At 38.3% G+C, this 12125-nt stretch overlaps 1 protein-coding gene across 5 annotated transcripts; it reads right to left on the bottom strand.

Annotated features, from left to right (window-relative positions):
* Positions 1 to 94: 94 nt before the first annotated feature.
* LOC116726568 (integrin alpha-D-like) lies at positions 95 to 9918 on the bottom strand. 5 transcript variants are annotated; one of them, XM_032573327.1, is made up of 18 exons: positions 9804 to 9918; positions 8512 to 8614; positions 8327 to 8424; positions 6961 to 7031; positions 6745 to 6859; positions 6514 to 6641; positions 6112 to 6254; positions 5700 to 5850; positions 5192 to 5342; positions 5008 to 5073; positions 4122 to 4246; positions 3662 to 3802; positions 3321 to 3542; positions 2595 to 3012; positions 2368 to 2522; positions 2135 to 2260; positions 1871 to 1924; positions 95 to 181 (listed from the first exon to the last, which is right to left on the bottom strand). In XM_032573327.1, the coding sequence occupies exons 1-14, from the start codon at positions 9847 to 9849 to the stop codon at positions 2875 to 2877; spliced, it is 1698 nt and encodes a 565-aa protein (XP_032429218.1). In that variant the 5' UTR covers positions 9850 to 9918; the 3' UTR covers positions 95 to 181; positions 1871 to 1924; positions 2135 to 2260; positions 2368 to 2522; positions 2595 to 2874. The 5 variants fall into 5 exon arrangements, with proteins under 5 accessions (XP_032429218.1, XP_032429217.1, XP_032429219.1 ...); XM_032573326.1 differs by having other exon boundaries at positions 4122 to 4258; positions 9804 to 9915; XM_032573328.1 differs by lacking the exons at positions 8512 to 8614; positions 9804 to 9918 and adding an exon at positions 7614 to 7695 and having other exon boundaries at positions 4122 to 4258; positions 7776 to 8424.
* Between the last annotated feature and the right edge of the window lie 2207 nt (positions 9919 to 12125).

The following is a 12125-nucleotide window of genomic DNA, read 5'->3' as shown; positions in this document are numbered from 1 at the left end:
CAATAAATTAAAAGGCCATCGGTTACATTTCATAGAAACATTGATCATTAAAAATGTACTGGCTGGAGATAACAGATAAGAGGGAATTTTATCCTTCTCTGAGTGTTGCTCCTTCAGGTCCGGCTTCTCCTCCTGCATTTTCTCTCATCACATTGTTGTCATTGATTATGAAAAATCCAGCCTGAGAGAAAACAGGAAAGAAAATGGAATGAAAATCACATGTGTGGTAACATAAATACTGGAAGGATTGATGTTTTGTCAATTATTTCAGACAAGAATTTTTAAGATTTCTAGAAAACCACAGATTATTCACCTTGTACAGACTGACTGTAAGTAAAGTCAGAAAGGCCAACAAAACTCTTGTCTTTTCCAGCAGCCATTGTACAGTGCATACAGTGATAGAATAAGCTGACCAAATGTGCCGGGCTCTGCTGGGGTTGCTAGGTAACAGGTTGAGCTCAACTGCAGTTGCTAGGTACTAGGTAACACCACAGTATTACTAAGCATATGGGACGTTTTTGGAACAGCTCATTTTCCCGACACCAAAAGGCACAAAATTGTTCCCAAAAATGCCTTTTGCCTTTTCATGCCTTTTCAAAGCATTTGGGCTGTTTTTAGATGCAGAACAGACAGAAAGGAAAACACAAAAATGTCCAAAATGGGACAGCTCTCCCTGGCAGCAGTCTCTGATATGGTGGTCTTATCTAAGAGCAAGTCCTTGGGAGCGCTCTGCTACACAGTTGCACGGAAGTCTTCAGGAAGGGAACGAGGTGGGAAAGAGCGTCTTGTTTACATATCATCCAGGAGATTGGAGATAGCCAACCAAGGCCGACACAGGGGAGCCAGTTCAGATAGACAATGTTCTTTAGATCAGGTAGTCTTTTTTAATTTCCATCTGCCCTAAAGTCTCACCGGTACATTTCTGTTGATTCTAATCATCCAAATTAGTATGGCCGTTCCCGCCAGGCTGAATTAGCAGCTTCTCCAAGATAAATTTCATCCCTCTGGGGAACTCAAGTGCCTTCAAATCTCAGCAAGAATTGCATCCAATTTGTGGCTCTGGTTTTACAGCATGCTGTTCTTTAGTCAGTCCAATCCATCACATTGATCAGGCAGCATGACAAAGGCCAAAACAACTGCAGGGGTCTTCCGAATTTGTCGATATGCCAGTATCTGCCAACTCTGAAACAGCAGAAATCCTATAATAGAAATAAATACATTTCCTCCATGTCTTCCAGGGATAAAGTGGGCAGACAGAATTTTTCATAAACATCCCAAGAGTCCAAAATGTATCCTGCCGGGTGTTTCCCCCCACAGGACAGACGCACTCTCCTTTGCCCAGTCTTCTCGTTGAGTAAATATGATCAATTGCATTGAGAAACCAGTTGACCAGATCCGTAATTTGTAAATTCAGAGGATATACAAAGAGAGGCTCCAAAAGCAGCACACAGTCAGAGCAAGCAGGACAGAGATGGATAGGGAGGGAGCAGAGGAAAGAGGTCCAAAGACCTCTTTAGGTCTAGTTTATTACAGCTAAAACTAGTGATCAGGCCTGAAATCTGGGTGCAGTAATGGACTCTTACCTGAACATTCAGAGCCACATGAAGACAGTTACAAAGTCGGCCTTCTGCCTGACATAAAGCAGGAGAAACACAGTCTAATTTAATGGGCAAAATCAAAGGAAATACTAAGGTATAAGGTTTTGGCAAACTATAACTTAAATTTGTTGAACTTTAGAAATTTCCTTTAGATCCTGCTTTTGCCAAAGATATGCAGAGATGTAGGTTTTGCAGACATGTTATGTAAAAGTTCACATATCAAGCTTTTACTTCCAGAAATCATTGACGCACTTGGTGAAGTTTAAATCCACCTTCAAATTATCTTCACACGCTTCATCAGCTCCTCATCTGGTCTCAAAACCAAGCTGTGAATGACAGTAAACAATTCAGGAGATCTGCTCAGAAAAATGTTTATATTTAGGTCAATCATACTTTTTGAAATTACTCTGTGATGTAGTTCTACATTAAAGATTTGTATGAAACAGTCATAGCAGTAACTCATCAAATGTAATGGAAAGGTTAAAGCTCAGTAAAGATCTTTCTGTTCAGATTCAGGATGTACAGGAGTTACTCACAGGATGAAATGTTGTGGTTTTAATCTGTGGAGAAAGGCTTGGTCTAGGGTTTGAGCCAGAAGGTAAACCACCAAACGTGAATCTGAGCTCATTATTGAGTGGATTGAGAGCATCTTCTGGACAAGACTGCAGGATGTTGGAGACATTATGAAATAAAAGAAAAGATTAATTAAAATGTTGTTGAATATATTATTGTTTCATAAGATTACTGTAATGCATACATTAGGACTTACCTTAATAAAAAAGTCTGCATCAATGCATTCTATCCTATTTAAATTAAGATTAAGAGATCCACTCTTGTGCCTCACATCCTTGCTGATCTCAGCTCGGTTGTTTGGTATCTTACGATTTGCGTCCAACGTTAAAGTGAAATTAACCTGTGCTTGAGCTGCAAGATGTTTTGTTTGTTAAAATTTCTTAAATAAAAGGCTGGACAAATAGAAAAACTGAAGAAATGTACCTTCATTCACATTAGACAGTTTGCTCATAGTAAAGCAGACAGTAGCATTGCTTGGCAGTGGTTTTGAACAGTCTGGGTTTTGAGTTGGGATCAGATTTGGGTTGAACGACACAGTGGCAGTCACTGTTACAACTGGTCTGGATCTAGAAACAGAAAAGGCCATGTTGTTTGTTTTGAGATTGTGGAGCAATTAAAACATTTATCGTATAAGGTGGCAATTTAAGAATAATTTGCTGAACTAGGAAAGATATGTGTGTTAATAAATAGTCATTATGGGAACTTACCTGAGTGTGACAACTTTTCCCTTTGAACCCACCGCTAAGTCAGGAAGTCCATCACCACTCTGATCGTAGGAAGACTGACTGATTGAGATGCCAAATAACTTCAGGCCTGATTGGACAGCAGATGCAGCAATTCTCTGTGTAACGAGAAACATCTCGCTTTATCAATTCCATTCATCCATTTCTTTTTACCAGCTTGTCTGTGCAGAGGCGTAGACTGGCTGGGGGTAAAGGTCACCAGCCCACCCCCGTTCTCTGTTATGGTTGCATTAAACTTAGCAGTAATGACTTTGGACTATCAGAGGAAGCCAGAGTACCTGGAGAGAACTTACAGAATAATGTGAAGAACAAAGTAAACTCTATTCAATAAAGACCCTACCAACTGTGAAGGTTCAACTCTTTTTGAAAAACAAAACATTTAGTGATTTATGTTTGTTTTGCTCACCTGTGAATAAGTAGGATTTATTTTTCTTCCTCCTTCTCCTTGGAATATGTAGATGCTGCCTTGGCCATCATTCTCCAAAGGAGCTCCAACGGCCAAATCATTGAATGTGTCTGCATTTATATCAGGCAGAACAGCAAGAGACGAGCCAAACCTCCCTCTGACAGACGCATCACCTCTTAGTGTGGTTATTTGTGATGGATTATCAAAATAACAAACCACACTCTGGAAAAATGAGGGGATGAGGAAACTTTAGTTGTGTTTTGCCAACATTTAGCAGTACAGAACTTGACATGAGAAAAACTTTGGTTAGATAAAATAAACGTAAAATACTCGACATTTACCAAACGACTTAATTCACAGACATAAACTCGTCCTTCTCTGTCAACGTCTTTGTACATCGGAGAGGATATGAGGATTAGATCAGTCACACCGTCATTATCAACATCCATGGCACAAACCTCAGCCCCAAAATATTCACCAGTCTGGAAAAAACAAGCGCTTATGTGACACACATATATATTCCTTATCAGAATTTGTGTAAAACTGAGCACGTTAAGTAGCAGACATGGTACAATGCCATCCGCCATTGTTTTTGTTGTTATCCGTCTGTGTATGCGTAGAACGCTCCATGCATTCGGAGCATAAGCAGTTGTGTAAACGAGCGTCTGGATCTCAACAAAAATAATACCAGAGGAAAAATGTATAATAAATATAAATTACTGAGTATATTTACAGATACTCAATAAAAAAAACAACCTTTTTATTGAGTATCAGTAAATATCTGGTTTCAATTGTTCCTACCTGTGATTGAAAGGGTCTGATTTCATCTCTCAGTTGTTCATTGAAAACTGTCGTAACAACTCCTTTGTTCTGATTTCTTGGAGCACCAAGAATCGTCAGTGGACCATTGTTGGTTTTAGCAACAGCTATTGAATAACCTGGAGTTTAATTGTTAAATAGTCAGAGACATCAGAGAATAGAGTCTTTTTAAACATTTTGGACAGTTAAACAGACTGAAACACCTACATGTGGCTTTCTAATTAACAAACATAGCAGATCTCTGGGTCAATGAATTGTCTGAAATTGTGCAAACAAAAACGTCCTACAAGTCAGACAGATTTCTGTCCCATCCAAACTTGTTTACAAACCTGTTCCCCTCCTCACCTGTGGGGGCGCTGCACCAAGAACCACTGAAGGAAGCAACATGAAAACTTTTGAAGATGACACTGAGCGTAACTTCCTTCTTCACAAAATGTAAACAAAAATGGAGTGATTTTACCAGATTTTAGTGGTTGTAGGAATTTGCTTTTGTCTTTAGCTAAAGATCAAGAACCATTTCTCCCTCTAGTGCTAGACTTGCACGTTTATTTTGGTTGCATTCACAACTCTGCAAACAAACTGGACTTTGCTGGCAGACAGATTGGAGTTCGATTAAAGCTGACTAAGCAGGGATGGTGCAAATGCACCATTAGACCCCAAAAGTTTATTACTCTGTGCGCACCCCGGACCGTCTGTCTGACTGTGACATTTGCTGTGCTCCTCCTGAGCATTGCGCTAAGACCTATCATTGTGATTTAAGTTTGGTTTATGCCACTGTTAGCTATGAAATAAAATGTGGAGTCAAAGCATTGTATGTTGTTGAAAATTTTTAAAACATTTCAGATCTTGTAAAATTATAAATTTGTACCTTCGATGGAATTAATTTTGGCCTGCAAGGTCTCCCATATTCTGTCAAGAGCACCAAAGCTTCCCACTTGAAACACAAAATCGTCAGAAGGTTGAGATGCAATCGTTCTGAGCTCTTGTTTTGCTTTTGTATTTGTGAATGCATTTCAGATCTTATAAAATCTTGTAAAATTCTAAATTTATACCTTGAAAGGAATCAATTTTGGCCTGCAAGGTCTTCCGTATTTTGTCAAGAGCATCAAAGCTTCCCACTTCAAACACAAAATTGTCAGCAGGTTGAGATGCAATCGTTATGAGCTCTTGTTTTGCTCCTGTATTTGTGAATGCGTTCCCCACCTACAGGTGTAAATACAATATTAGAAATTATGCTCCAGTCGTTCTTTTCATAACCGTAGTTATGATGATCAAAACCAGTCAGAAAAATTTGCACTTACATGTTTTTAATCACTTTTAAATACAAAACAAGAAATTATCTTATAACATAACTTAAAAATGTAAGATTTTATGAGAATAAAGACCTTGAATGAATAAATAATATGCTCAATGTTTATATATTTGCTTTACAAATAGTTAACCATGCAGCTAATGTTAATAAAAATGCTTTTGCAGTAGGAAAATGCAATGTGTTGTATTCTAACATGCAAAAGACACATAAATATTTACATGTGATAGTAATTAATAAATGCCGCTTACCCCAATAACAAATCGAATAATGTTTTTTCGATCAGCTGATTGTGTTGCTGCTGGTAAGTTTTGGCGATCTTGGGACTCTCCATCTGTAATCATTATTAAAATTCTTTTCACATTTGACCTGGAACCCCTTTGTTGTGAGAAGACGTCATCTCTGTAAAAAAAAAAAGTCATAATTATTATTTCTGTTCTTGCAGTCCTGTGGACAGAGTGGAGGGCTGGATTGTTTCCATCCTAAATCATGTAGACTTAATTTAACCAATGATGTGTTTACCACTGAAGCCTACAAATAACATTTTTGGGTTCTTTGAACTGAAAAAGCAAAATTCTTTAACATGACTTCTAGTAATCTGTTTTCTCTAGAATAATCTTGAAATAATGTAGTATAATATGCTGACATGTCAGAAATACTTACACAACATTTTGGATGGCTCTAGCTGTATATGTTCCTCCACCTGATTGACGGATCTGGTCAATTTGAGATTCCCAGTTGGAAGTGCTAAAAGTATTAAAGTAGTAATGTGTTGTTGGAGAAAAGGAAAACTGGGTGATGGCAAACTGCAAAAATGGAAAAAAAAGAAAGAGAAAAGAATACGACGTAAAAATGCCTTTCAATAAAAATCAGCTACAGTAAATTAAAACCGGCAAGGAAATTATAGGGGATGTACACTTGAATAAAAAAACATTAAGCTTTTTGGTGAGTTTATGATTAATGTTTTCATTACCTCTTGCCATACTGGGACTCTTTTTTTAGGAACAGTCGTTTTTTCTGCACCTTTACTAAAATAATGAACCAAATTACCAATGATAGTCTCACCTGTGTATCTCTGCCCAGGAATGTTCTGATCATATTTTTCACAAATGTTTTCATTCTCCTGAAATCATCACCAGCTACACTCCCTGAGCCATCCAGCAGAAATGCAATGTCAGCTTGGGTTCGACACTCTGCGAAAAGAAATCAGAAAGAGATCCAGACAGGTTTCCTGACCGTTATTCAAGTGTGTTGATGAGAAAGTTAACCTCCAGTTTGCAGAGGCAGTTACTGCACCTTCAGTTGCAGGCAGGTAAGACTTCACAAGCTCATTATTTGAATCGATCTCAAAGCACAAGCCGTTGTACCTGGTGGTAGTTGTGCAGTCACTGGGAATGGTTGAACCACAGATCTGGAAAATGTGCAATAAGTTGTTCTATTCCTTTGCTGTGTCTTGAGTTTTACATTTTCATGTTGCATATATTCCTTATTTTCTGCAGCTCATCCTCTCACCATTGTGTTTTGTGCTGAAGGATCAAGTGTCATCACCAAACCAAGGGACATGTTGACTGCAGCTCTTCGCTCTGAAAAACAATCACTTGTGATGACGACTTGATAAAGTTGTAGCTCATTAAAAATTTCTCCCATAAATTACAGTGAACATTTGTTTCTAAGGCTATGTTCACACTGCAGCCTGAAGTGACCCAAATCAATTTTTTTGTGAAATCTGATCTTTCTTGCTCAGTCATTCACACTTCCATATACATGCGACTTGTATGTGATTCCCAGTGTAAACCTCAAATGACCTGAAAGTGTCCTGCGTGCTCAGTAGAGGGCGCCATAACGCCACTCATAGAGAGCATGCTCAGCAGAAAGCGACCTGGACGCACATACTCAGGTCACATTTCAACAGGTCAGATACGTATCGGATTTAGAACCATATATCCTGGGTCACATTTGAAAAAATACAATCTGTGTTGTTCAAACTGTAATTAAAAGATCCAATATAAGTTGCATTAAGGCAAAAAAAAAAATTGGATTTGGTTCACTTCAGGCTGCAGTGTGAACGTAGCCTAAGTGTTTTCTCTCATTGTGGATTAGCTGGATGCTAAAACCTTTTGTTATTCTTCCCGACCTGATAATGGATTAAACACGTTGTTTCTCACCTGTTCTTGGATTTCTTTAGTTCAGTTCACAATACAACACCTTTTAGTCTAATTCACGATGTCGGACAGGTTTCACTTTATTCTAAGAGTCAAGGAGTGACCAGGCCAAGTGTGTAAATAAATACAGTTAATCAGAGTTCACTTCATTTTATATTCACTTACATTAGATGCCAAAAGAATCTAAGTTTGATGGGGAAAATACTTTTTACAGGACTGCATGTTTGGCATCGTCCAGTAGCTCTTCAAGTGTTGCACCTTAAAAAGAACTGAAAAACTCATATAGATTTTCGCTTTTGTGCAACTTTTTTAAACAAAATCCACAGTTCCAGCATACAGCGTGTGAAGTTTTCTCTTTTCCATGCACAATCACGGGTCATGAACTTTCAACTCCCATCATGCATTGCGTTGTTGTTAAAGGGGCATTATTATGACAGAAATCTATGAAATTTTAAAAAATATTAAGCAATTTTAGCACGTATTTAGCCATAAACCAAATTAACGGTTTTATCTGAATACTAAACTAAATAAATGCTTACTCAATAAGATCATTATACCTATTAATTAAACATTATCACATTCCTAACATATTTGCAGGGCTCTCCAGAAGCTCCTGGTGGATATGTCTGGTCATGAAATCAACTTATAAAATTTGTAAGTGTAAATGTCTTGTGAAATTTATGCATGTGTAATATTGGGAGTAAAATGATTTCTACCTGCAGTAAACAGAGGGTGGCAACGATCTGTTGAGCACTGAAATATCTGTCCTGTTTTATCATTTTCATACTGCAGACGTGGGGCGCTGACAAGCAGGCTAAGAGAAACAGAAAACATTAGTTAGAAAGCATTTCATAACCTTTTACAAAACAAAGTTTTTAAAAATTAAATCACGATGACTCACTCTGATCGTCTTTGCACCACCTGGTATCCAAAACTTTCATCAGAATGATTCAGGGTTTTCCAAGAATCTGATTCAATATTAAAGGCGACTGCAGCTTTTAGCACTGAGGGGGAAAAATTCACTGAATTCATTTAATTCAAAGCCATAACGTGTTTTATTTGTTTATTTATTCAGGTTCTCTTTCTAATGACTGCTCTGTTTTTGGTGAAAAGACGTCCTCTGCAGTTTCTATGTTTAACCGCTAGGGGGCACTAAAGACCAAACCGAGAAATGTCACAAGAAACAGAAACAGGAAGCGAGAATTTCAAAAACACGAGTTTAATAATACAATAAAATTTGTGATTTTTAAAAAATATTCAGTCTATATAATGTGTTTGGCTGTTTTTATTTTTATACTAAAACTAAAATAGATTTTGTGACCAAATATGTTTTTGCATCAATATTTTGTCTAGCTGCAGAAATTGTGCAATATAAATAAAATTACCTAAACCTTTTACCTTCAAGACATACAACACATTATATTATTTTTATACACAATATACATAAACAATTTAAAGACTTTGATGTCTTCTGTGAGGATGACTTGGGGTGTTGCACCAAATAATGTTAAAGTGTAAAATATGCAAATTTCACCACAAATCTGAGCCAGACAAGTAAATTATTCTACATGTTTCAAAAATGTCCTGCGTGAGACATTTCTGCACCTGGCAGTTTGCCAGACGGAGCTCTAAAGTTTTCTGTATGTCTGTGAATTACCTTTTACTAAACTTAAACAAGTCTAATTATTGTCCTGTTCTTACTGACACACATGTGAAAGTTGCTTTGAGCAGCTACATCACAGTACAAACCAAACCTAAAGACACTTATAAAAATGTGACGCTGTCAGGTGTCCCACTAAAGCCTTAGAAAAACAGTTTCACCAAACAATGTGGCATAAAACTAATCTTGAAATTGCTGTGTGGCTCTTTATGGTGATGATGAATTTAATTTGACTCGCCGCCCCTTAGACCAATTAGACCAGTGGAACTGTGGCCCAAGGTGAGTCCTGGAGGGCCGGCATCCTGCAAGTTTTAGTTCTCTCACCGGTTTAACGCACCTGGATCCAATGATGGCTCATTAGAAGCCTAAGAAGAACATTGAACTGCTGGAAAGGTTGTTACTACCACCAGGGAGGGAACTAAAAGGTGCAGGATGCCGGCCCTCCAGGACCCACTTTGGGCAACCCTGAATTAGACGGACATCACTGGGTGCAAGATATCCAAGTGAAATCAAAAAGCAATTTTTTTTCTTACCTGAACAGAAAAGAGTCACAGTAATGATCAAATCCATGGTGCCCATTGAGAGCAAAATAAAAGTGGTCAACAGGAAACGGTGATTTTATACCTTCCTGGGAGTTTGAGAAGGACCTCGACCTGCGTTACATAACAACGCCATCCGGTTGTTGACCTCATTACTCGTGTACAGGCATGTGTAGAGGGGAGTCAGAGGGGGCTTGAGCCCCTGCACCGTTGATCCTTGGGCCCCATTTTGAGTTTTTTATTACATATTTTGTATCTGTGCGTCAGGAGCCCTGCTTGTGCCCCTCAACAATAGTATTTAGCTAAATATAACAATTTAGCAAACATAAATGAGTCTGGCTGCCCTCGTTCTGATAAAGACTGAACCGATTCTCAGTGCCTTCATGTTGTTAAGACACCGAGACCAAGGCAAGGATGAAGGGGGCAGAACTGCACCCTCTGACTATCAGATTATGGGCACGAATAATGTTTTTTTGTGTTTGTGCATGGCCACCTGGTGACACCCACTAGCTAAATCTATTGTGTGGAAGAATGTAGCCCCAATCAGTGCATCAAAACGTTCATCTATTCTTGGGACTGGAAAAGTATTGCGTCTGGTTTTGGAGTTGAGCTTTCTGTAGCAACACATAACTTCAGACTACCATCAACTTTTCTGACTAATTGGGGAAGTTAGTCCCCATATGCTTCCCCAATGCAATTGTGGTTGGAATCCGTCAGTAAGGCACAGCCGTGTCATCTGTGAGGTGTATTTCATGTTGTACTTTGACCTAGGTTTTTATCTTCTGCTGCAAATACAGATGAGTATTTACCCAACAGCAAAGCTAGTTGGGCATCTTGTGTGAAGGAAAAATTAATTAACAATGTTTAATTAATTTTGAATGTACACTTTATGAAGTTTTTATTAAAGGTTTGCACTCACTTGCACCTCAGCAGGACATATGCTCTTCTGATCCTCCTCGAATAAGTGAAGAACAGGGTGTTCAGCGGTTAGAGATGCTAGACATGGCATCTCTAAGGCGATAAGCCTATTTTGTAGAAGTTCATTTACTAGCATCTGTTCAGCCATCTGCAGAAAGGCCTTTTTGGAGAAACACATGTTTGGACACAGAAAGAAAGTAGAAGTTATCTATTACGTTTCGTTAGATAAACCTAAAAGGGTGTCTTATCCACAAGAAACACAGAGAATATGTCCAAAGTTGAGCTGTGAATGTGTATGCAACCCTGCTCAACTGAAACTCACAGATAAGTAACTTATAGATTTTTTCCTGACACTTGAGCCAGGGGGTGTGGCTTCGTAATGTGTGATGTATCCTATGCAGATGAGGGGACGTTCAGCCCCAAGTCAGAACTCATCCGATTCTCACTGAGACGTGAGCTTTGTATGTTTTCTCCATTTGCAAATGTTAATTAAAGCTGTGCTTGTTCTCTCCTAAAGTTGAACTTGGTCTCGAATTTTGTGCAACTTAACAGTTGCTCTGCAGTTCCGCTAACCTTTAGCTTATCAAGGATGGACTGGACATCTGTTGGTGGTTCAGGATGTCTGCTAATGCTGCCTTCATCAGTGTTTGCTGAAATTCTCTGAAACTGAACTTTACACAACTGGTCACTGTTTACACAGTCAACTTCAGTCAAAAGTCCAAGTTTAGTCCTGGGTTTCATCCTCATCACACAAGTTCATGACCTGGACAGGAAAAACGTGCCTCTCAGACATCAACTACCAGTCAGTCGCCTGGCCAGGGTCCAGGAGCATTAAAGGACAGTTTTCACTGAGTTTTGCCATAACTGCAGCAGCAGATGAGGCTTGGCTAGTTTTGAGATGTTTTAGGAAAATATACAGGTAAGATTTTGCTTCTTTGATTTTTATGCTTTACGTAAAAACAATAACAAAGTGAAAGTATAGGTTTGTGCTTCTAACTACACTTTTTTCAGGCTAGATGTTGTGACATGCTATTGTCAGGAATTTAAATATTATTATTTTTACTTATTTTCTATTGTGTTATTTGTTTCAGAATTGCTTTTTTTTTTTTCTTTTTTGACTTGGGGTTACAATGACAGAAAAATAAATATAATAGTTTCAGAAAGATTAGGGAAAAAATTGCCTGAAATAGTTGAAAAAGTAACATAAAATCCAGGTTTTATATTTTTGAGGAAGTAAATGCCGAGTCCTACAGATTTATGTGCAAAACGTGTGAATCATCCAAAACAAAAGACCTTGTAAAATGTTGCCTGGAGCTGATGAGAAAGTGTCAAAATTCACTGTGAAAGAAATCCTGCACATCACTCAGCGAGGCAGAAGAAATTTCTCCAAAACCAACA

The sequence above is a fragment of the Xiphophorus hellerii genome, chromosome 10 (assembly GCF_003331165.1).
Source record: "Xiphophorus hellerii strain 12219 chromosome 10, Xiphophorus_hellerii-4.1, whole genome shotgun sequence".
NCBI lineage: Eukaryota > Metazoa > Chordata > Actinopteri > Cyprinodontiformes > Poeciliidae > Xiphophorus > Xiphophorus hellerii.
This window is presented reverse-complemented; position numbering and strand designations above follow the sequence as displayed.

Bases quoted from the DNA above. Each gene is read 5' to 3' on its own strand.
- LOC116726568 (XM_032573326.1), bottom strand. From the start codon at position 9,849: ATGGGCACCATGGATTTGATCATTACTGTGACTCTTTTCTGTTCAG. The intron at 4,259-5,007 runs GTACAAATTTAT...ATTAAACTCCAG, and splicing joins CAAAATTAATTCCATCGAAG to GTTATTCAATAGCTGTTGCT. The intron at 3,543-3,661 runs GTAAATGTCGAG...TCATTTTTCCAG, and splicing joins TCTGTGAATTAAGTCGTTTG to AGTGTGGTTTGTTATTTTGA.